We start from the raw sequence: 25,304 nt of genomic DNA on the forward strand, positions 1-25,304 counted from the left end.
CAAAAAAAAAAAAGAACAATAAATATACGGCTACGATCATTTGGTAAAAGAAAAATCTGTGCGAATATTTAGCAAGATGTTTTGATGATATTGGGCTCTTATCTCTTTTTTTGGTTACATTCTTTTTAGGCGTGAATAAATAATTTATAGGTTTCAGTTTCACTTTTACAAAGAATTGATGTGATTTTTCTTTTGCAAATAGTATTGTATTTCGGAGAAACATTGAGTGTAACAAAAAAAATTCTTATTTAGTGTATGTCCACTCATATCATGGCATTAAAAATATGGATATCTATACTATATTAAAAGCACGAAGGCCCTTAAGAAAATGTCGTTTGCCTTTTTTGCCCTTTAAAGATAGATTTCACACTAGACAAAATAGTAATTTAATTATTTCCTAATAGTTATTTCTTTTTATTTTCCTAATATTTAGGACTTTAAAATCAACTAAAATTATAGTTATAAAATATTTCCTTATTTGAACTATTTGGGAAGTCCTAATATTTAAGAATTTAAATCAAGTAAGCTTTTATTTTATTTATGTAAATTCTTTCCTTGTTTGTATCGAATAAAATAAGTACTAACGTATAATTATAGGTATGACTCTTCCATATAGATTAAATAATCCTAATTCCACTCAAAGAACGTTTGTACAAAATTAACTTTGTAATTATGAGTATGTTTCTTTCTCTAGATACAAACGAACCAAAAACATTCTTATAAATTATGAAGCTTAAAATAAAATAACAAGCCAAATACTGTATTTATCGAAAACAACAAAGGTTTTGGCTTTGAAAACATTAGTTAGTGTTAGTTGGAAGAATTATTTTGAAAACTAACATTTTGGTTAGTTGTCATGTTTTGAATTTAAAAATAAATATTCTCAAAGGATAAAAAGTAATTGTTCATGTTCAAGAAAATTAACATAACAATAAATATAAGTATTTAAAATACCTAATAACCTAAAATTTTATAGAGAGAGTTATATAGAGTTAACTGTCACATATTTTTGAAAAATTAATTTTTTCCTTCAATAAGTAAATCCACTTTTAAAATATTTGTCTAACTTATAGAACTAAACCTTATTTTAATTTTAACATGTATTTTATATTTTACTGCTTCTAGAATAGTAGTAGCATAGTCTTTTTGGAACCCGTGAATTGCATATAATTTTATTACAATCATAGATGCTAGGTTCTTTACTAATTTGTTTAAAACAATTACTATATTTTTTTCTTATTAATTAAAGTATATAGCACAATTTGTATTTGTGAGAAAAAAAGGCATATTTTGTCAGTTAGTTAAATTATTTGTCTTTTTTATAATGAACTTAAGAATATATAACTTTTCAAATAAATTTTACATAATAACTTAAACGCTCAAGGATTAATGTGTTCTTGCTAAAACTAAAAATGAAGAATGATAACTTGTGAAATTAATGTAATCATATTATAAAAATTTTAAGTTGAATATATTGACTAATATGATTGAGAGCTTATATGGGGTATAGTTTCTTTGCTTATTGTGTTAACTAGATATGTTCAACAATTACTATTGTTAAGAACTTATATTTTTCTACAACATTTATTTTATCACTCAAATACAATTTTTAATAGAATATTTATGTAATATTTTAATAGTTTATACTCATCAAGATAGTATTCACGGGCAATGGTTCATATTTTTACCTTTTAATACTAGCTTTCACGTTGGACAAAATAATAGTTTAAGTTATTTTTCTAAATTGTAGGAAATGCCATTTAATTATTTTTCTAATATTTAGGAATAATCGCTTAATTATTTTTCTAACTCTTAGGACTTTGATCTAAAAAATTATGTTATTTAATTGGAGTCCTTCATATATAAACTCTATTTAGATTTAAGGTATTAAATTCCAATCATTTCACGAGTATTTTTTTATATTGGGTTTACGAGTATTTTTTTGTTATAAAAATTTAGGTTTAGTAGTCCTTATTTTCCTTTTCTTGATGTATGTGTCTTTATTTCCTCTCTTTCCCCCCAGTTTTAGGAGTACTTTTTAAAGATTTACGAGTATTTGTTTTAAATAATAAAATGCTCATTGAATTATTTTTCTCATATTTAGAATTTTAATATATATCCACTAAACTTTTGTTATTAAATATACTTGGGAATAAGAATAAATATCTAGCAATCACAAACATAATAATCTCAATCAATTCTATTTTTTTTAAATTGAAGTACCGAGCTTAAATAAGAAAATATTTTAATTTTAAGAAAATAAAAGAAAGAGAAGTGTTGGTGATATTCAAACACTAATGGTTGTACGAACATAAAAGTCCAAAAGTGATGTCATAGCAATTTTTTATTACACTGAATGTAGAATTTTTATTGGATAAAAATTATAATTACAGTTTTATATTTTAAACTTTGAATGAGCTAATATTAATATTTCAATCAACAAAAAAATATATTCTCTTTAACGTTAAGAATAGTCCTAATCAACCAAAAAGTTTTTGATTTAACTAATATGCGTTCTTTTCAAAATTTATAATAAAATCGATTATAATTTAGCAGTAATAGTCAAACTGTTAACAATACAAACGTTAAAAACAATAAAGATAAAACATTAGAAGACAAAATACATTCGAAGTGAGTTGCAATTAATTAATTTTCTTTCCTTTTATATTCATTTAAAGAAATGGCAACTCCCTATATTTTTCTAGGTACAAAGTTACTTTTTTAAAAATATTAACTTAATGTCACATTTTAAAGCTTAGTATTTGATAACTTGATTTATATGTTCCTCGTATATTCATATTTTGTTGATTGATGTTAAGTATACGTGCAACGCACGCACACTAAAACTAGTTATGTTAAATGCAGTACCAAGTCATAAATTCAGTAGCTTTTCCGGCTGCTTTTGTTTTCTAAGAGACCGATGCTAATATTAGCGATTTTATTAAAGATAAATAACTTACTCCATAATTTTACTAATCTTTTAGGGAATTGACTCCTTAAAGATAAATGACCGGCTAGTCCCGCTTGTGGACCCCACACATACAAATTAGGAAAATTTTATTAGTAAAAGAAATAGTCACGCCAACAACATTGCGAACAAGGATCAACTCTCTCTGCTGTAATCCGTAGCCATCTTTATATAAAAAGCTTCAGCAACATAAATATTTTGAACATCGATTTTAAAACTAATAATTTAAATTAACATATTTTTTTTATTTAAGAAATAAAATTGTAAAATAATATAATTTTGGAGTATGTTATAAGTGGATGTACATGTGAGTTCAATGACTTATAAATTGAAGAATGAATAATGGAATTGTTTGATGTTACTATTTAATTATCTATATATTTATATAAAAAAGATCAATATAAAAGTGAGGTGACACATCTCTTTGTCCAAGAAACCCACTTATCTTTATTTTTTCCTTTTTTTGGCTTTTCTCTCATTTTTTCATTTTATTCAATTTAATGTTTATGTTAAGAAATCCAAAAGTCACAACTTCCCGTTCAATACAATGTAACTGTTCCAATCTATTCAATGCAAATCAACCGTTGCAATTAATTAGGAATGAAAAAAATTAATTTTCTAATTTTAAAAAGAGTACATTCATAACTCACTCTTCACTAAGGTTGTGACTTTTCAACTACGTAACCACCAAATATTTAATTTGCCGGCACTAAATTGCATCTTTCCTTATCGAATAATATGAAAAGTATATAGCAACAGTAAAAATGTATAATTTTGTAGCATGCTGTCCTGTTTGAGTCAATCTCATTTTGATCTTCAATGATCGACATGCCCCAACTATTTTACTTTCGTTCAGTGATCTAATCAAGTCCAACAAGAAGAACAACATATGTTACGTGTTTTATATTAAGGTGTTTCCGAGGTTCTGGAATTAAGGAGGAGAAGATTTTGATCATAAAGTCATGGCCTATTTCTGGAATTATTCTTTCTTTTACCTTTTTCTTATATCTTTGATCTGATATACTCAACATAAAAAATTATTTCATTTAATCTTATTTTGGCAAAAACTGCTTGTGCTTGAATTACTGCATTGAGTTTGAATAGTGAGGTGTATAGTTGGTTGCCTTATGCAAAGATTAATTTCAAGAAAGGCTCATGCTCCAACAAAAATGTTCCGGAATTTTTACAATATATCAAGACCATCAAGTGTTAATCAAGGCATGATTATTTAAATTGCGATAATATTTTGCTATTATTTTTTAGCCCATTAATTTTGAGGTCACATAAATTACCAAATAATTTTAGGTGTTGGAGGGTGAAAAGAAGCATTCCAAAGAACTAACACAAGCTTGGAACTGTGTCGGGATTTCTAGCTAATTTATCCAAATATACAACAACAATAACGACCTTACCCCTACTCTGGGATAGAGAGGTTGTTTCTGTTAGAAACTCGGCTCCCTCCCTCCAAGAACTCCCACCTTGCTATTGGGGTGACTCGAACTCACAACCTCTGGGTTGGAAGTGAAGGGTGTTTACCACTAGAGCAACCCACTCTTGTCGAAAATATAATAAACTCAGAATTAAAACTTTCCAATATAACTACTTGGCACAATCGTATTATTGGTTTGTGCTTGCAACACGAAAAATGGAAAGAAACGACATTTACAAGGTAGATGTAAAATTGTAATAAAATATCACATGTAACAAAAAAGCAGCAAGATATCAAAATCATTCTGAAAGATGAAGCAACAAGACATCAATAATACTACTTTAAGGCACGAAGAATTGAGGGGAAGAACAATTGAAAAGGAAAGAACAGAAGAATAATGAAAAGGATTAATAAAGGAAAAATAATACTACTTGATAGAAAAGAAATAAGAACCGGTAATGGACAGAGAGACCAACTTGCGTTGCCATTTCTTTATTTTTTTTCTCTCTTTCTATCTGTAGTTTCTTCACTTTCTAATTTTCTCTTCTGTTCTTTTTTTATCATTTCATGTTTCATTTATTTGACTAGAAGAAAATTCTATTAATTAGAAAACTTTACTATCTAATAAACATGTATCTAATATATAATTTGACTAAGAGAATCATGCATACACACAGCACATGTAATTAATGTGTGAAAAGTTTCCTTACGAACTCTTTTCCCTTATTTAAAGAAAATTTGATAAAATGAGGTTAGTCTAAGCTTATATTCTAAGAGAAAATTGTGTTTGTGATTTCAACTATATATAAATTATTTTTATATACATATGATAAATATTAATGTTTCTATTATGACTGAAAATGTAGTAATATTATTTCTAAACTATTGATGTCTTTATAATCGCGCGAAGAGCGATCAAATTTACTAGTACTTATATATTTAAGAGTAGATAATTTGATACGTTATTGCATACTATATATTATTATATTAGCCCTATCGTTTTGTCTGAATTGGACGAGTTAAAGTGTCATAAACTTAAGAATTAAATAAAAATTATGTGTACATTGCTTATTTGGGTTGAAAATTTTATGGAATTTACAATATTTTAAGCTTTAACATTATTAACATGTCAAGAAACCTAACAACAGACTTAAAGAATAGATAATTTAAGACACTATAACATATCTTTTTCATTTAATTATTATGTATTGTTATTTGTTTTAAATCATATTGTTCAAGTTATTTGTATCATAAAATGTATGATATCATATATTTATGTCATTAAAATCTTAAACACTGACCCCATAATTCATTTTCTTTAATTTTATAACTTTTTATTTTTGAGTACATTGTTTAGAGAAGCAAATGCCAATTGTAATTTAATTGAAAAAATAATAAGATTTAATGCGCTCAAACAAATAAAATACACAATTTGCTATAATTAGCTTACTTTGATATTAATGTACATGGCACAAACTAATATTAATAAAATTAAACAAAGGAATAACTATTTATTCAAGTCAACAAGAGCAGGCTCAGCAAAAATGTTAGGAATGACCTGCATATATAATAATATATATTGATAAGAAATTATGAGGTGTTGTGACTTGTGATTAGGTTTGTGGTAAAGTGAAAAATATCTTTTTTTATTTTTTCGATTATTATTTTAAGATTGATAAAAAGAGAGGTCCCACTAGCGGAGCTTCGTCAGAAAAAACATACTATAGCAGTCACCGTACAAAGCGTACAAAAAACGTGCAATCCGAGAGAAGCTTCGTCTAAACCGGTCTCTTGTTTCACACTAAACCCGGCCCTATCCATCATATATAATGCTTCACCAACAGAGACGGAGACTAATCCACGGCAAAATATGGGTCACAATGAGGCCGGTTCTTCTCCGGTTCTATCGGACCGGGTTCGGATTAACGGAGTTGTGACTCCGGTAACTTTAACGGCGGAAGGGAAACTCCGATGGCGGGAAAATTGCTTGTTGATTAAGAAGGAGGTTCTCGGGTTTTTAATTAAAGGTTCTAAGATTAGAATAAGAGCTGTTAAGGAGAACGGAGGTGGAATTTCCTGCGGCGGAAACACGGGAGTTACGGTGAAGAGGAGGAGTTTTACGTTTGAGCCGTTAACTCAGGATTCTCTTCGGCTTTGGAGTCAAAAACTTCAGGAGTTCATTGATTCACTTGGTAAGTCTTTTTTGAAGGTTTATAGAATATTTATGATGATCGTCTTGTGTTTTAGTGTTGAGTAGCTCTGCAAGTTAATATGGCACGAGAAAAAGAATATTACTAAAAAACAGGAATTAGCCACGCACAAATTATGTACCTAAACAGAAAAATCCGTGCTAATATTCTATTAGCTACGAGCGATTCTAGTTTTGTTTGTAGTTCTTTACAGCTTGTTTGGATGGTTGTTACCATTGTGTCGTATTGTATTGTTATCCCAAAATATCGTTTGTTTTGATTGTTTATTTAAAATTGATTGTATTGTTAAATCCATTGTCCTGGAATAATGAAAAATCTCATTTTTCTAAACAACCAAATCGGTGTGGTGGGATTGTTTCATATTTTCTTTCCAATTGTGTCGTTACTTATTACTCCACAATTCTATTTTGCCCTTTATCCTATTTTATACCTACTCCGCCCAAATATATATCCGTCGTTCTCACTCCAAGTTGTGGTTCGTTCTTAACCTTGGAAGCGACTAAAATACCGTCAGTGACTTGCAAATATCTATCACATGTTAGTTCTCAAGTTATTTTTCTCTATTTAGGGCTCACATTATATTTCTACTTTCATATACAAATTTGTTTTTGTTGTTCCTTTCTCCGAACTGTTTATGCTATAATTAAAATTTATGTTGATCACGTTTTATTTATTAAAATTTTTGTGCTCAGCCATATGTCAAACTGGCTTATAGCAAGCCTTTGCAATTGGCACGTAAATATTCTTGTCCGTTGGATACCATTTTAAGGAAAGAAAAACTATCTTTATATTATGGCTCCATCTTGTGCATATATTGGCAGATTTATCGTTTTAGTACTCTTAATAAGTAACCCGTGTTAAGTACATGATGTTAAACATGAAGTATCAGGCTGCCTTTCGCTCTTCATCTTGTTCATAGTTTACAAAATAGAAAAACTTTTGTCGAAGCCTATCTTTCTCATCAGTTAGCTATTTAGCAAGTACTGTTTGATATTTTTTTAATATTTAAAACAACTGAGGGTATGTTAATGAACTTATCAGTTACAGTACAGTACGATACAGTCAAACCAAACAAAAAAAATGTTATTTAACAACAGCAAACGATACAATCTATTCAAACGTTGTATCCTTAAAACGAAACGATACAATACAATACAATATAATACGATACATTATAAAACGATGAGTAACAATGATCCAATGATCTTAGACATAGGGTGATCTTTGTAGCTAAGTTACTTTCTCTCAGAAGAATGAAGCATTTCAGGCATGCTTCACTGTGGTTCTAGTTTAAAGTGATAAATTTCAGAGGCGGATTCAGGATTTAAATTTAATGGACTCAAATTTTAAGATTTTCAACATTGTACTGTTAAAAATTATGGGTTCAAATGTAATATTTGTTGAGATTTTAATATGTGTATATATATATATATATATATATATATATATATACACACACACACACACACACACAATATCAAAAGTTATGAGTTCGGATGAACCAGTAGCCGATAGGCTACATTCACCTCTGATCAATTCTGTAACTTTCAACAATAGTAAAAGCATAACTGTTGATGTTATTCTCCTTATCATGGTTCCCTTAGGTCGGCCGAAGAGACTTTTTGTATTTGTGAATCCTTATGGAGGAAAGAAATCTGCATCAAAGATTTTCATTGACAGTGTAAAGCCACTACTTGATGATGCAAATATTGACTACACAGTGCAAGGTTAGCAGGGTTGAAACTTCTTGCTATCCGCTTCTGGTTATTGTTTGTTATATGGATTTCAGAAGTCTCGATTTTAACTCTTAACTTTGATTCTTAGCAACTAAATATCAGCTACATGCAAAGGAAGTTGCGAAATCATTGGATATTTTGAGATATGATGGAGTTGTTTGTGTTAGCGGGGATGGAATTTTGGTTGAGGTAGGTTTGTTCTTCCTATTTTTATTTATTATTTTTTTTAATGGTTGGTTAGGCCTATTGTTGTGTGTGTTTGCATAATCATACTTGGAAAATTATTCTCAAGAGCTTCTTTTATCATATACTTGACGAAGAAATGCCTTTAATTGTTTGAGGATTGGCTAGTTATCCTCTCTAGCTATAAAGCTCAATAGATTCTTTATTTAAAATACTATTCCCAGTGAAAGATGTCAAAGATGAAAGTATCATGGATACATGTAACACTTATCCTTTCCAGTCACGACAGTTCTTAAGGCATTGATTGATTAACTGAGATTTCAAATTCGGGGCTCAAAAGTTTTTAAAAAAAAAAAAAGGCTCAAAACCTCTTAAGTTATCAATTAAGAGAAGGATATTACTGGACATTTAAGCAAATGGATGTGCAAGGTTTTTACAGGTTCAAAATGAAAGAGGAAAAGGCTAAGAGGATTTTCAGTTTTGCTTCCTGTATCAAGTATCCTGAAGCTATTTACTAGGGAACTTAACAAAAGAATTGGTGAATCTAAGTAAATAACTTTCACAGCGAAAAACAATCAAAAGATCAATTTTAGGGCACATGTATATGGCTATGTGGTTTTTGTGTTTTATATGCATAGTAACATTGGGGATGCACAAAATGGAAATATAACTAGTTAACGGTGAATCATGAAGGAGCATGAATTGCTCAAGCTTCTTTTCACTGAAATATCTGAGAGATGAGACTTGGAACAACCTCAAGTTTGCTCCAAATCGACATTTTATGGCGTGAGTTCAAATGATTGAAACAGTTACAAAGCTCAAACATCTGAACTCACTCAATCCTGCATTGCAGGAGGCGTCTGCTCTGTGACGCTGTTTTCGTAGTTTTTTGGCTTTTATCTTCTGAGTTAATGTATCATAAACATACCTGTGATCCTCATGGTCACTTTCTTGTTTTTCTTTTTCAATTTTTAGTAGGTAGTTAATGGACTGCTTGAAAGGGAGGATTGGGACTCTGCAATAAAGATGCCTCTTGGAGTAATACCTGCAGGTTTGTCTCCTCTTTATTATTCTTTTCCTTTTGATAAGCACTAAGCTTGTTTTTGTATATTTCGATCAGCTTTGTAGGTGAAGCTTAATATGTATGTAATTTGGTATGTGTCGTATAAGCATTTTGTTTACATGTTTATACTGATAATTGCTAAATTACTAGATTATTTCTCAAGTATAATTTTCAGACTAGTAATAAATGGTATGAGGTGCTGACGCTCATTGTTATTACCTTTAGATGTAGAATAGACATTCAGTAACACGTCACATATCTTCAACTTTTATATTTTGTCTCCTTTCTGCTAAGTGTATATGTATAAGGATGCACTTGTAAATTGTGATAAATTAAATATGACCATAAAGGTGCGTAAATCCTGTCTGTCACCATGTGAGAGACCAATTTACTGACTCTGAGTAAGAGAACCCTCGGGGAAGGAAGGGGGCCCTGACAAACAAACCGATGAAAGAAACATACATGAAAATAGGGTGCACCTTACCCAAGGGTGTGACCTAGTTGTCAATGAAGTGGGTTGAGAATCATGGGGTTTCAGGTTAGGCAAACACACTAGGTGATTTCTTCTCATCTATCCATGTCTTACTGGACAGAGTTACCCGGTACCTGTGCTGGTGGGAGGTGACATGTACCTCGTGGAATTAGTCGAGGTGCGCGCAAAGCTGGCCAGACATCATGGTTACAAAAAAATAGGATGCACCTTAAGGACATTTAAGGATAAGTCAGATACTAGGCAAATTGTTCCAGCAAAAAAACGCTAGTGTCAACTAAATAGTCATTCCACCTCAAGGAAATTTTAGGATAACTGAGATTCTATGCAACTTGTTCCAGCAAGAAATGGTAGTGCCAACTAAACAATTATATAAAGAGGCTAAGAATGGATCTACTTTAAGCTTTAACCTTTTATTTCATTGTTTTAGCTTATGTGGCGACTGGTGAGAAACATAGGTCTTATCTCAATCACACCATGACTGCTATTGTTTGGTAGCATTAGCTGGATTATCAGATTTGTCCCCTAATATCGCATAGCTACCGTCCTCCTTAATTAGGGAAATGGAATGGGATTTTCATCAGCAGAATAAGTAGTATAATTGCCTAGACGTTGTAGGCTCTATGGGTAACTGGTGGTCCCCCTGCGTTTGTATAACCTTTATCACTGGAATTTGACATTTTTCGCTTTGGCATCAGGCCTAGTTTCTTTATTTGTCATAAGCTTTTAATGCTTTGGAAACCACATTTGAAAAGATACTGCAATTTGATATATAGAGTTTTCTAATGTGCTTAGTGATGGTCTTCAAAAGTATAAATAGTAGAATTAAAATCTGCAATCATAATTAATATAGACAATAATCTGTATACATAAAATTAGATGCCCTGAATGTGCGGCCACCAATATTTAAAACAAAACTGTTGTTTAAGCAAGGTATATATTTCTCAACAAAAGGAACCCACCAAGGTAACTTGTCTTAAGTTCTGCAACACAGTATGTCTAATCTTGGTAAACTAGTTTTAATGGTATGAAGATATTTGGCTTCTAACTTGTGAACACAACCATCTCTTTATCTAAAGACTATAGGATTGTCTGTTGGTTGAAGTTTTACAGTGTGATGTGCATGGTCGTTAGTTAGAAACTTTAAGGAAAAGCTTGGTATGTAGAAACCCTTTCACTATTGTTATAATTGTGTGTAATGTATGTTGATACAGGCACTGGAAACGGCATGGCGAAGTCTCTTCTAGATGCCGTTGGTCAATCTTGTAATGCATCTAATGCAACACTTGCTATTATTAGAGGTGGAGAATACTAGGCTTTTGAAAAAACGATTGTGCTTTCTGCATGATGAAGTTCTAATTACTCTTACTCAATAAGGGTAAGAAGCTTTCTTTGTTTGCTTGGTTTCTTGCAGGGCACAAGCAATTACTAGATGTAGCTACTGTTTCACAGGGGCAGAACAGGTTTTTCAGTGTGCTGATGCTCGCCTGGGGTATTAAATCTTTCATTTATTCCTGTAGTTTCACTGACAATAATTTGTGTTTTCACATGGTCCACTATTTAAGTAGTTAACGAATTAGTATAGACATTTAAACTTTGTCTGACTCGTCTTGTTTTTCAGGTCTTAACTTATAGTTGATATTGATGTTGACTGGAGATTTCTTGATTTCCAGGTCTTATAGCTGATATTGATATCGAGTCTGAAAAGTATAGATGGATGGGTAGTGCTCGAATAAATTATTATGTACGTTTTCCGATCTGTTTTCTTTGAGTTATGTGATTAATTTTTATGTTTAGATATGTCAAAATTGGATTTCGTCACAGTCTTGCTTGCGAGATATTCGTTGTTCCCTCTCTCTCTCTCTCTCCCCCTTCTTTTTCTTTGGAAGGCGTGGTCTCACCAATAGAATATCTCAAATTCCGAAAAGATCAGCTCTGTCTTGTTTATAATGTACATAAACAATTCTCCTGGACACCCTAGCGATCCACGGTTCTTCCCTCCAAAAACTATTATGCATCTTCAGTTCCCAGCATGATTAGTGGTTCTAAACAATAGAAGCTAGTTGAGTTATTGCCTTTAAACCATCATCATTATGCTCCTTAATTTCTGGTCTGATACTATTGGTCCAGGCAATACAGCGAATATTCCGCCTTAGGAGGTACGATGGTTGTATAAAATTTGTGGCTGCACCAGGTTATGAAACTTTTGGAGAACCAACTGACATGGAAGTTGAAACTATTGATGATGTAAAATCGAATTTCGTTCAGCACAAGGGATATTGTGGTCCCACTTTTCACATGAAGGATTTCAACCGTAAGATCGAGGGGCCTTTTGTATCAATCTGGCTTCATAATGTACCTTGGGGAGGTGAAGATGCTCTTGCAGCACCTGATGCCAAGGTTCGTCTTTGTTTCTTTGCACGTAACTTGATTATACCTATTTTGAATGTACTATTTCCAACTGTGCAGCTTTTAGAACTATACTCGGTCGAATGGCAATCTTAATTCCTTCTCTTGGGCTCATTTGCAGTTTTCAGATGGTTACTTGGACTTGGTTGTGATAAAGGACTGCCCAAAACTAACATTGCTATCGTTGATGACCGAGTTAAACAAAGGCGGCCATGTCAGATCACCATATGTCTTGTATTTCAAGGTAGAGTTTTTTTAACCTTTAAGTTAGCTCCATCACGCCCTTCCCTGAACCTTGCCTGACCGCGGGATGTTTTGTGCACCGCGCTGCCTTTTTTTTCTTCCTTATAAGTTAGCTCCATCATGCAAACTCTCATCTCTTTAAGCATACTCTTTTTAACTACTACATTTCTTATTACTTATAAAGAATATCCTGTGTCTCCAAAAATGTCGCCATGCATGTCAGATCCTCCAAAATAGTGCATTTTTGAAGGATCTGACACGGGTGTGCAGCATTTTGGAGCGTCCGCTCGACATAGAGAATATCAATATTAATTTGTTCATCTTTGTTGGAAGTTCCTAAACCTTAAATTTGCATATGCATTGATTTGAATGTAAAATAAGGCATCTGATTGTTGTAAAACCACAACAGGTTAAAGCTTTTGTTCTGGAGCCGGGTTCACGATTAGATGATCCATCCAAAGAAGGGATTATAGATGTAGACGGCGAGGTCCTTGCCAGAGGTAAAGGAACTTATAAATCAGATCAGAAGACATTGATGACATATAACAAGCTCCATATAAAAGTAGATCAAGGGTTGGCTACTGTATTTTCTCCTACAATTCCTTAAATTTTTGCATTTTGTTTTTCTGAAGGAGAAATTTATTTGGTTCATTGGATAAACAATCATGTATATACGATGACCAAAAAAGGGTAAATATAAGAAAGGATAAAGTATTAAGGTTGTGAATTCTTTTATTATGCATATGCTAAATTTTTTGGAGAACAAAACCAACACACACAAGCTGAAATATTGGCATTGTTTACATGGTTAGCCTTTGGTATTGTGACAAGAATATCGTCATAAAAGTTTGGGAGGAACCTTGGTACATTGTTCATTTTGTGACTGAATTTTAGGAAAATTTTCACAATTTTCAAAAAATTTAAAGGTGTAAAGCCAACGATTGTGGTACAAAAATAATATTTCATCCCTCTCAAATTATCTGTCGTGTTTCTCTTTATTAAATAGGAAATGTTTTTAATTATTTTGCCCTTATTTATTTTAAGATATAATCTATCTTCATTTAATACTTGCTCATAATTAAGGTATTTGTAGATTTTAAGAATAATTAATATTAAGGGTAGAATAGAAATAAAATAATTAATTTACTCTTAAATTTTTAAAATGACAAATAATTTTAACAATTGTTAGGAGGATAAGAAACACATGTTTTGGTGTGCTAGAAATTTTGACTTGAAAATCGAGATACTATTAGAAGGTTGAAGTTCGAAGACTGGTCCAAATTCACCGACAATTTTTGAACTCATAAAAACGTGTGGAAATAAAATTAGTTACATGTTTCGGCTTCTCCTTATCCATACTTGTCTCTGAGTCATATTGCTTGGGAAATAATTCATTTTATTTAAACAATTAGTAGTATTAGTGTAATATGATCGAAATCGAGCTCGCCAACGTCTTGGTTGATTAGGCTTGGAACGTGGCAATCAAGGACTGAAGATCAACCTCGAATCCCACCGAGCTAGAACTCGAGGTCAGAATGCCTGCCTTTGAGGAATAGTGAGTCCGGTGTCGACCTTAGCCTCGAACGAGCTCGAAGAAACATTATTGAATTAACTAACAGTTTACCGAAATATCCGCGACCGGTCGGATATTGCGGCAGGAATCTCGGCACGTATCAGAAAGGAACCGGCAATCAGCGAATCAAGAGATTTTTACCTTTTATGGAAATGTACCTAGAGTAGGACTCCTTTACTATAAAAAGGGGGTCTGATAATTCATTCAACACATTATAACACACATCCCAAAATAATATATTATTATTCTCTTTAAGTTCTTATTATTCTCTTGTTGTTCTGTTCTCATATCAATCAAAATATTTTTTAGCTCGAGGGTGACTAACCTTCCAGGGCTATGATTGTTCAACTTGTGTGGTTAGCATTTACTTTTCCATTATTTATTCTAATTGCAATCTAATTTGTCGTTATGTATCAAGTGAAATCATGTATCCTTAAAACCATTTACAAATTCAATTGTTATCCGATTTTGAGGGTAAACAATTAGATTGATTGATTTCCTTAGGAGTATGAAGTCTAAATATTAAAAAGAAGATTTTAAGTTCTATATACGGATAATATTTAATTATTACTAGATTAAGTTAATAATAACTTGCAACAATAGGTAGTAATTCCTAACAAATATGAGATTGGAAATTTGAAAAATAAAATGATTTTCTTCATATAACCAATTAAACTCTGCTAATAGCATAAGTATTTTCTACACAATCGATATATATCACTTAAATTCTTTAAAAAAGTAATTAACGAAAAAGTGAAGGTAGATAAGATAGTGCTCTGAGTTCCTAAAATCTGCGGATATTGATCGGCTTTTCCCTTTGAAATTATTAATAGACAAATATATCAACTTGATAAAAATATACGAGCAAAACTGATTCTAATATTGTTGATAATTGCAGATTATTATTATTATTATTATTATTATTATTATCATTATCATCATCATCATCTAAGCTCGATACTCAACCTTAATGCGCGCTCAAACAAACCTTTAAATATAAGATTTAGCTAGGTTTTTAAAATTTAAAAGTTTTATATTTGTGCTCGTTAATAAATGAAGAGCTATTTAATTTTCGTCGGTGTATTTGTTCTTTTATAAGGCACTTGGAACCTACCAATGCTCTGCCCTACCACTTGAATATGACACGATCACTTAAACCCTATTGTGTTCTACACTAGAACTTACCCATGCTCTGCATGATACTTGGAACCTATCCATACTCTGCACGATCACTTGGAACTTACCTATGCTCTGCACGGTCACTTGGAACTTATCTGTACTACGCGCTGCCACTTAAAATCTACACATGCTCTATACGGTCACTTGGAACCTACCCGTGCTCAACATGGCTATTTGGAACTTACCCGTGCTCAGCACGACCATTTTGAAACTATCCGTGCTATACAAAGCACTTGAAACTTACTCGTGCTCTGTACGACCACTTGAAATCTATTCCTGCTCTACATGACCACTTGGAGACTACTCATGCTCTGTATGGTCACTTGGAACCTATACGTACTATACGCTACCACTTGAAACCAACAAGTGCACTGCACCACCAATTGAATCTACCCGTGCTCTAATCAACACTTAGGACCTTCTTATGCTCTATACGGTCGCTTGGAATTTATTTGTGCTATGCACAAACACTTGAAATCTACCCATATTATGCACAATAGTTGGAACCTACTCGTACTCTACACGTCCACAATTAGAACCTACCTGTGGTCTACAATGCATTTGGAAAACCTACTTGTGCTCTGCACGGCCACTCAAAACCTACTCATGCTCTGTATGGCCATTTGAAACCTACCCGTACTCATCACGATCACTTGAATCCTACCTGCACCCAGCACGACCACCTTGAATCTACCCATTCTCTACACGGTACTAGGAACCTATATGTGCTCAGCACGGCTATTTAAAACCTACTCATGCTCTGCAAGATCACGTCTTGGAACCTATCCGTGTTTGATATTGCCACTTGGAACCTCCCTGTGCTCTACACGGTACCTTGAACCTACTTGTTCTCTACACGGTACTTGGGACCTCCCCATGCTCTTCAAGGCACTTGGAACCTACTCTTGCTCTATACGATCACTTGGAACCTAGTCGTGCTCTACACGACATTTGGAATCTACCCATGCTCTACATGACACTTGGAACCTAGCTGTATTATGTACTGCCACTTGGAACTCACCCGTGCTCCACAAGACATTTGGAACATAGCCGTGCATTCCACGACCACTTGAAAACTAACCGTGATCTGCATGGCCATTTGGAACCTACTCGTGCTCTACACGGTCATTTGGAAAATACCTGTGCTCTACATAGCTACTTAGAACTTACTCGTGATTTACACGGCATTTGGAACCTACTTGCACTTTACAATGTACTTGACCACTTCGTCAAAAATTTGGAAAAAGTTTTTTTTTAATTTTAATTTTAAGTTACTGACCACTTCGGTTGGAACTTTTTTGTGCAAAATTTCGCGAAACAACTTTCTGACTGAATTGGTCGGACTAAAAGTCAAATTTCTCTGTTGATTGGGTATCGACTGAATCAGTCGCAAACGAGAAAAAGAAACTTATTTTTTAAATTAAAAATAGCGATCGATTCGGTCGCAAACGTGGCCCACAGATCTAGATTTATCTTCCCGATCGAATTAGTCAAAAATTCTTTTATTATTTCCCCCCAAACCCAATTTTGTTCACATTTTTCATTCCCCCAAAACCTTCTCTCCCTTCTCTCCGACGATTCTGGCAATTTCGGTGATTCCAACCGGTAAGTGTACCTTTACATCACTCTTCTTCCATCCCTCTCTTTCTCTTTCCTTCTCCATTTTTTTTTATCTCTCTCCAGCCCTCTCATTCCAAGGTTTCTTCTTACAGTCAGCAACTTTCGGGCGGTGACAGCGGGATATCCCGGCGGCGACGACGACAACATTGATCTAGGTTAATAATTTTTTCTTCTTTTTTTAGTACCTAATTCGCTTTCCTAATTGGGTTCTTTAATATGTGCATCCCTAAAATTGAATTCAACATTGTGGCTTAGATGTCTATTTTTTCTATTTAGATTTACTCTAATTTGATTCTTCATGCATCCCTAAAATTTAATCTTAACCTTATTAACAATATTGTGCATTAGTTATAAATTTGAGAGTAATATGAAAGTTTATTTGATGATGATGTATCTTATTAATAATGTGCATTAATTAGTGAATCTAAGATTTACATTTATTATATAGCATGCTTTAAAATAGTTGAAAGCTCTACATGAGACTTGCGTAGTTTATACGAAATTTAGTGGTTATCAAAAAATGAACTCCTAAGATTTGAACTTATTCATCAAATTAATAAGCTTAGACAGTCAAGTGATATATTTTTTAAAGTGTTTGGCACATATATAACTTATATTATTGAAATCATCCAAGTATTACACTTAAAAATATAATAAGTGATTGGATTAGTAACTTTGATAAGAATATGACTTATTAATTAGTTTGTTTGATTAGTTAGTATTGATAGGTTAATTTTTGGGAGAAGGAATCTTAACCTTTGTCGGAAAAAATAATAGAAGAAGAAAAAAGTGTATCACTTCATGCCTTATATAGTTTAAATAATTTGAGAGATATTTTGGAGAGAAATCAAAGTATGACTATATTATTAATAAGCAAGACCAGGTCCGAAATTGGTCAAATTTCAATCATCTTGTTTAATCCATTTTTATTTTCTCTAGTTTTTTTATTTGACAAATATACTATATTAATTAAAGGCATGTGTGGACTTTATGAACATATAAGAAGTTATTTAATGAATTTATATTTTGAAAGACTTATATAACATAAAATAGGGATAAATGTAAGATTTCGGGTGCTAATGTTTAAAAGAATATAATATATTAATTAAAGTGTGTTGAAAAATAATAAGTAAATTTAAAAAATGAACCTTAGAATTGGCGTAACCTATTAATTACTTTAAATAAACTAAAAATTGTAAATATCTTATAAATTTCAAGTTTTTTTGTTTGTGTAGATGGCATTTGCGCATCGTAGATGGATGTATAATAGGAGTCATCCTAATCATGTGGGGTTAAGGGATGAATTTAAAGAAGGGGTTGCTAGATTTATTTCTAAGGCAAGGACACTTTATGATTTTCGTATTGAAGGAACGATTAGGTGCCCTCAAGCGTGTTAAGTTATTGGGAGAAGATGTTGCTACATGTCATCTTTTTAAAAAAGGGATTTATGAAAAATTATTATGTGTGGACTGCTCATGGGGAGAATTTTGATAGCGTAAATGATGTTGATTTTCATAATTCTTTTGGTGGTGAGGAGGGTAGTCATGTAGTGGAGAATAATATTAAAAATTCTAGATCCAATGACATGATGAGGGATGCCTTTGAAATGTTTCCGGGGGATCAATCTGAATCAAATGATGAGGCTAGGAAGTTCTTCAACGAGTTAGAGGAAGCTAGTTGTCCATTGTATGAAGGCTCAGTGCATTCCAAGTTATCTGTTGTTGTTCGATTACTTCAGATTAAGTGGGATAGTTTTATTTTTCAATCGGGCATGAATTTTATCATTGGGCTTATAAATGAACTTAATCCGATTAACATTGACCTACCCAAAGATTTCTACACTGCAAAAAAAAATGATTTTCAAGTTGGGTCTTTCATCAGAGAGGATTCATTGCTGTGAGAATGGTTGCATGTTATTTTATAAGTAAGATGCATCTCTAGCGAACTAAAAAATTTAGTAACAAGCCTCGTTATAAGGATGCCACAAATGATAAAAAGAAGAAGATCCCGGTGAAGGCGATGCACTACTTACCCCTTATATCAAGGTTAAAGAGGTTGTATGCATCAATGAGCTCCGCTCCTCATATGAGATGTCATTATGAGCATAGAAGGCCAGATAGTTTTATATGTCATCCTTCAAATGGAGAAACATGTAAGCATTTCGATAGGGTATTCCCAGACTTTGCTAGTGAACCAAGAAATATTAGGTTGAGATTATGCGCTAATGGATTCACACCATTGCAGTCTCTGCTGCATCATATTCATGTTGGTCGGTATTTGTTACACCGTATAATCTTTCACCTGAGTTATGTATGACAAGTCCATATTTATTTCTAACTTGTATTGTTCCAGGTCCACAAAATCCAAAAAAGTTGATTGATATTAACATGCAGCCTTTGATTGATGAGTTGAAGTTATTGTGGCATCAAGGCGTGGAAACATATGATGTATCAACTAAGCAAAACTTTAGATTGCGTTCTGCTTTGATGTGGACTATAAATAATTTTTCTGCTTATGAAATGATGTCCGGGTGGTCGACTGCTGGAGAGTTAGCTTGCCCGACTTGTACGGAAGATACAAAGGTATTCACTTTGAAACATAGAGGTAAGAATACATGGTTTGACTGCCGTCGCCGCTTCTTGCCAATGGATCATGAGTTTCGGAGAAATACTAGTGCATTTATGAAGAACAAAATTGATTATGAGGAGCCACCATCCATATTGTCTCCAGAAGAGATTTGGAACAGAGTTAGGGAACTACCTAAGGTAACATAGTATCCTTTGGCTAATAAGATACATGGTTATGGTGTTACACACAGCTGGACTAAACAGAGCATATTCTGGGAGTTACCTTATTGGAAGCACAATCTTCTTCGGCATAATCTTGATGTCATGCATATTGAGAAGAACATTTTTGACAACTTGTTTAATAATGTGATGGATGTCAACAACAAGACAAAGGATAAATTGAAGGCCAGGATGAACTTAAAGGAATATTGTAGGCGAAGTGAGTGTACCTGACATATTTGAATAACAAGATTCAGAAATCCAAGGCCAGTTTTACCTTCACCTTGGAAGAAAGAAGAGAGATTTGTGATTGGGTTAATAATTTGAGTATGTCAGATGGGTATACATCAAATCTGTCTAGGTGTGTTGACTTGAAAGAAGGAAAGTTGACGTCTATGAAAAGCCAAACTGTTACATTTTCATGGAATTTTTTATGCATATTGCATTTAATGCATTGCCTGATAGAATATGGAAGCCCATCACAGAGGTAAGCTTATTTTTCAAGGAGTTATGTTCTAGCACCTTGAGGGTGGAGAACCTAACTTACATGGAGAATAACATTCGCGTAACTCTAAACAAGTTAGTGAAAAATTTTCCTCTTGGTTTTTTTGACGTGACAGAACATCTTCCAATTCACCTTGTACAAGAGGAATGGCTTGGAGGGCCAGTTCAATGCAGATGGATGTATCCATTTGAGAGATAATTAATGACTTTTAATCATTAATTCTTATGTGTTTCATTTTTACATTATTCCATCTAAAAATTCTTATGTGTTTGACTACCATCGCCGCTTCTTGCTAGTGGAACACCCCTGAGTGGAAGAAGAAGAGTGAACATGCAAATTTAAACAGAGCTTCTACTAAGGGTGGAGCTTTGCATACTGGTGAATCTATCAGGTTTGCAGCCCATCGTTTAAGATTGGTAATTTCATTATAAAATATTCTTAGTTTTACAAGTATGCAAATTAAACATATACATATATTAATTTTCAGAAAAAGAAACGTGAGGGAGATGTGACTTATGCTGATGTCTTTGCGGAGACCCATAAAAGAAGAAGAAGGACGACACAAGAGAAGGATGGGTCGAACCGCATGCTTCAGAGACATTTGTATGATCCCAATTCCAACACTATATTATTTTTCCCTCTTGGTTTATTTTATTTATATAATGTGTATTATTTTATTTCAGAACAAGTATCATATTGATCTTGATGTATGGCGATAAACTCATCCTGAAGGAACTCAGCCGGCCCGAAGGAGATTATTGCAGTTTGGACACAGGCGACAAGTGGCATAAATAAAGGTATAGATATTTTGTAATTATCTATTTTGGTATTAGTTTGAAAGTTGTGTGTTTGTTTTCTTACTCCTTTTACTTTCTTTTCTTTATTTCTCGTGAAAATAACTAAAGGTCGAGTCTATGGGATTGGAGTACAATCATTCTCCAGTCGTCCAGCATTATTATTCGTTGGTGTAATGACCTGACCGGTCGTTTTAAGCTCTAGCGCGTTGCTCGGCAGTTTAAGGCCTTGGGTAGCTTCACTTCATGTTTTATGACTTGTACGCGTAGTCGGAATCGAATTTCGGGAAGTTCAGAGTTGATTCTGATGGAAAATTCTAAATTCGAAAGCTTTAAGTTGGAAGAATTGACTAAGGTTTGACTTTTAATTAAATGACCTCAGAATCTGGATTTGAAGGCTCCAATAAGTTCTATGATGATTTCGGACTTGGGCGTATGTTCGGGTTGAGTATCGGATCGCCTGGGAGCATTTCAGCGCTTATTGTGGAAAGTTGGCATTTTGAAGGTTTTAGAATTTCCTAAGTTTGGTTTGAGGTGAAATTTGGTGATATCGATGTCTGTTTGGGGTTCCGAGCCTTGGAGTAGGTTCGTATTGTGATTTTTGACTTGTGTGTAAAGTTTGACGTCATTCCGGAATGTTTTGATATGATTCAAACGTGTTTGTCGAAGTTTGAAAGTTGAAAGAAATATTTTTATCATCGATTCATGATTTTTATGTTATTTGTGGCGCTTCGAGCCTTTGGATAAGTTTGTATAAGGTATTGGGACTTGTTGGTATGTTCGGACGGGGTCCCGAGGGGCTTGAGTGAGTTGCGAACCATTTCTAGGCCATTTTTAATTCTTGATTTTTGTCTAGAGCAGTGTACATCACAATCTCGGACATTGGAACACGTTTGCGAAGAGAAAACTGAGAGAAAGGGGTCTGTGAATCGCGTTCGCGAAGAAGAAATTTAAGCTACATAGGGCTGACTTTGGAAACTCATATCTTGCAATTTACTAGGAATATGGAGATGATCCAAATATAAAAGTTGTAGCCATTGGTGTCTAGTTTTCAGAAAGTCAAACTATTTGTCATTTGGAATTTTGTAAAACATGTTATGACTATTATACTAGAGGTTGTCTGGAGGAGTTGGGCAACTTGTTCTTCGCGATCGCGAAAGGCAATTTTGAGCTGAGAAAAGTTGTGCTTCGCGATCACGAAGCATTTTCCGCGATCACGAAGGGTAAATACCTGGGCAGAAGCTATATTTCAGGGGTTTCGGCCATTTTATCATATTTGGAGCTATGGAGCTCGGATTGAAGCGATTTTTACCACATGAATTAGGGTAAGTGTTCTCTACTCGGTTTTGATTATATTTCATGAATCTATCCTAGTTTTTAGTATTTGGTTGATGTTTTAAAAAGAGAAATTGAGGTTTTTTGTCTAAAGTTTCATAGAGTGAATTTTTGAGTTTTGAACGTCGATTTGGAGTCGGATTTGAGTGAAACTAGTATGGTTGGAATCGTAGTTGAATGGGTTGTCGAATTTTATGAGTTTTGTCGGGTTCCGGGCTCATGGGCCCGAGGATTAACTTTATTGACTTTTCGAGCAGAGTTGGGAATTGGTAAGAATTGATTTATTACGAGTTAGTGTATATTTTTATTGGTTTGCACATTGTTTGACTAATTTTGGAGCGACGAGCATCGATTTGAGGTGTTAGAGTGGCATTGGAGCCGGTTATGGAACTTCAGAGCGAGGTAAGTCTCATGTCTAACCCTGTGAGGGAAAATTTACCTCGTAGGTGTTATATTCTTATGTGCTACATGTTGTGGGAGCTACACACGTATGAGGTGACGAGTGTCCGTGCGTATGCTAGAATTCCTGATTATGTCCGGGTAGACTTAGGTTTACGCCATGCTATAATTGTACTATTTGAGTCATCTTTGCTGGTTTAATTCCTTTATTTCGCGTTACAACTTGATACTAGACTTGCATAGGGTGATAGACTCGCTATTGTAGAGATGTGAGAGCTACTTGATAATCCGCAAAATAATTTGTGCTTCCCTTATGAATTCCTCTCGTGTTTTGCGTTTTCATCGCAAAGCTTTCCTTAATGTTCATAACTCACATGTTTATTCGTGAGTGGGGTCAAGGTCCCGTTAAAGCTTCTTACTCTAATGGGATCTGGCCGATCGCCTCGGCATGATTATGCACCACATTCTTATGGGAGCGGGCCATTCGCCTCGGCAGTATAATAGATGCATATATGATTTGTGCCTTTCGACCCTCGATAGTGTACACATTATTATGGGATCGGGCCGTATGCTTCGACATTTCTATAAAATACTCTTATGGGAGCGGGCTGTTCGCCTTGGCAGCGTCGTGTATAATATTTGATAAGAAACCAGCGTATCCGTATGTTTTCTTGATTTGAGTTGTGACGACCTATCTGGTGAGGTCCATTTCATATATATTCTGGTTGAGGAGGTAACTGATAATTGAGAGCTTGAATTTATTGTTCAGAGGAGGATTGTACCACGTACCTATATTTGCTTATTACCCTACCATATATTTGTTTACTGTATTTGAGTTATCTGACCACTAGTAAGTGTCGATATCGACCCATCGTCACTACTTCTCCGGGGTTAGGATAGATACTTATTGGGTACGTGTTGATTTACGTACTCATGTTATACTTGCTACACTTATTGTGCATGCATATATATATATATATATATATATATATGTTTGGTGGTCTTTTTGGCACAAAGGCACGGCTGTTGCAGGGACTTTATGGTGAGTTGGATTCCATCTTACGATCCGCAGCATATAGAGTCTCCATCAGAGTTATTTATATTCTCCTGTCTAACTTGTATTCCAGACAGATGTTGTATTATTATTGTACTCCTTAGTAGATACTCATACACTTGTGACACCGGATTTTGGGAGTTCCTACTCGATGATCATTATTGTAGTTCACGTAATTATTATCATTTTACCTTGTAATTTATATTTTATACAGAAATTGGAAAATAAATTCACGGGTTTTCTACGAGTACCAGATTTTACTCTACTTATTTAATGGGATTCATGATTTCGAAAATAATAAAATTAGTAACTAAGTTGATTAATCACCGTTGGCTTACCTGACGGTAGCGTTAGACACCATCACGACCTATAGTAGATTTTGGGTCGTGACAGCTGGTGCATCGGTTTCCCAAGAAAACATGGAAGTTATGCTTCAAAGAATGGAACATGTCGCAAGAATGGGACTCAACTCAGGCTTTGATCCAAAAATTGTTAAAAAAGAAAAGCAAAAAAGGCAGTCAAGCTGCAATAGAGTCTGAGTCTGACTAGGATTAGCTATTTGAATGTTTTAGAGTTGAAGCTAGAGACATGTTTAATTTATGAATTTGAGTTAGTATTTTGATAATTGGTTGATCAAAATTAATGTCGTTTGATTAGTTTGTTGGATTGTTATAAATATTACTGTTCGTTTTGTAGTAAATATTGGATTTGGATATTTATACTAGGTGTTTGGTAGCTTGTTAGGTGTTTGGTTGGCTGTTTTATTTGGCATGTGGTATAATTAAAAATACAACAGAATTCTGCTAAAAATTTTCAGATTTGCGACTGAATTAGTTGCAAATTTATTCAGAAATTACCCAGATTTGTGACTGATTTGGTCGCAAATTGAGAATTTCTGAATTTTTTTAATTAAAATTCAAATGCATCCTTTATTTTTCAGTTTGCGATGGAATCCGTCGGAAATTTTCGACTGGTTCGGTCGCAAATATTTTGCGACCACGTGTTTTCCGACCGACCTTTTTCGGTCGAAAATCCGTCGTATAAACATGATTTTTGACCGATTTTCGACTGATTTGATGGTCAGAAATTGGCTTTTTTCTAATAGTGTATGGATATTATATAGCCCATCTTCCCTTATGAGTGCATTTTCAAGGATCTAATACGAGTACGATAATATTTTAAAGAGTCCACACAATACACGGTGAAATTCAAAAATAGCCAGATTTACAAGTGGTAATTGAAAAATAGCCACAGTTTCAAAAGTAATCAAAATTTAGCCACTTCTCATGTAAAGATAAATCTTAATAAAAACACTATTCAAAATTCAG

General features: G+C 33.6%; 1 protein-coding gene and 1 long non-coding RNA gene across 6 annotated transcripts; both read left to right on the forward strand.

Moving 5' to 3' along the window:
• The first annotated feature begins 6,140 nt into the window (after positions 1-6,140).
• Positions 6,141-13,458, forward strand: LOC104114500 (sphingosine kinase 2-like). 3 transcript variants are annotated; one of them, XM_009624955.4, is made up of 10 exons: positions 6,141-6,589; positions 8,212-8,334; positions 8,432-8,532; positions 9,505-9,577; positions 11,294-11,380; positions 11,494-11,571; positions 11,753-11,823; positions 12,210-12,479; positions 12,610-12,732; positions 13,141-13,458. In XM_009624955.4, the coding sequence occupies exons 1-10, from the start codon at positions 6,268-6,270 to the stop codon at positions 13,336-13,338; spliced, it is 1,446 nt and encodes a 481-aa protein (XP_009623250.1). In that variant the 5' UTR covers positions 6,141-6,267; the 3' UTR covers positions 13,339-13,458. The 3 variants fall into 3 exon arrangements, with proteins under 3 accessions (XP_009623250.1, XP_070041910.1, XP_009623251.1); XM_070185809.1 differs by lacking the exon at positions 11,294-11,380 and having other exon boundaries at positions 6,142-6,589; XM_009624956.4 differs by lacking the exon at positions 6,141-6,589 and having other exon boundaries at positions 8,296-8,334; positions 9,502-9,577.
• Positions 13,459-16,792: 3,334 nt separating this feature from the next.
• Positions 16,793-24,676, forward strand: LOC104114499 (uncharacterized). 3 transcript variants are annotated; one of them, XR_690408.4, is made up of 6 exons: positions 16,793-17,088; positions 17,196-17,258; positions 19,456-20,785; positions 20,882-20,997; positions 21,127-21,191; positions 21,300-24,676. It is a non-coding gene; the product is annotated as an uncharacterized lncRNA (long non-coding RNA). The 3 variants fall into 3 exon arrangements; XR_001972896.3 differs by having other exon boundaries at positions 16,796-17,088; positions 19,456-20,376; positions 20,510-20,785; positions 21,127-24,676; XR_001972895.3 differs by having other exon boundaries at positions 16,794-17,088; positions 21,127-24,676.
• The last annotated feature ends 628 nt before the right edge of the window (positions 24,677-25,304 follow it).

This window comes from Nicotiana tomentosiformis, chromosome 9 (genome assembly GCF_000390325.3).
Source record: "Nicotiana tomentosiformis chromosome 9, ASM39032v3, whole genome shotgun sequence".
In the NCBI taxonomy this organism is placed as follows: domain Eukaryota; kingdom Viridiplantae; phylum Streptophyta; class Magnoliopsida; order Solanales; family Solanaceae; genus Nicotiana; species Nicotiana tomentosiformis.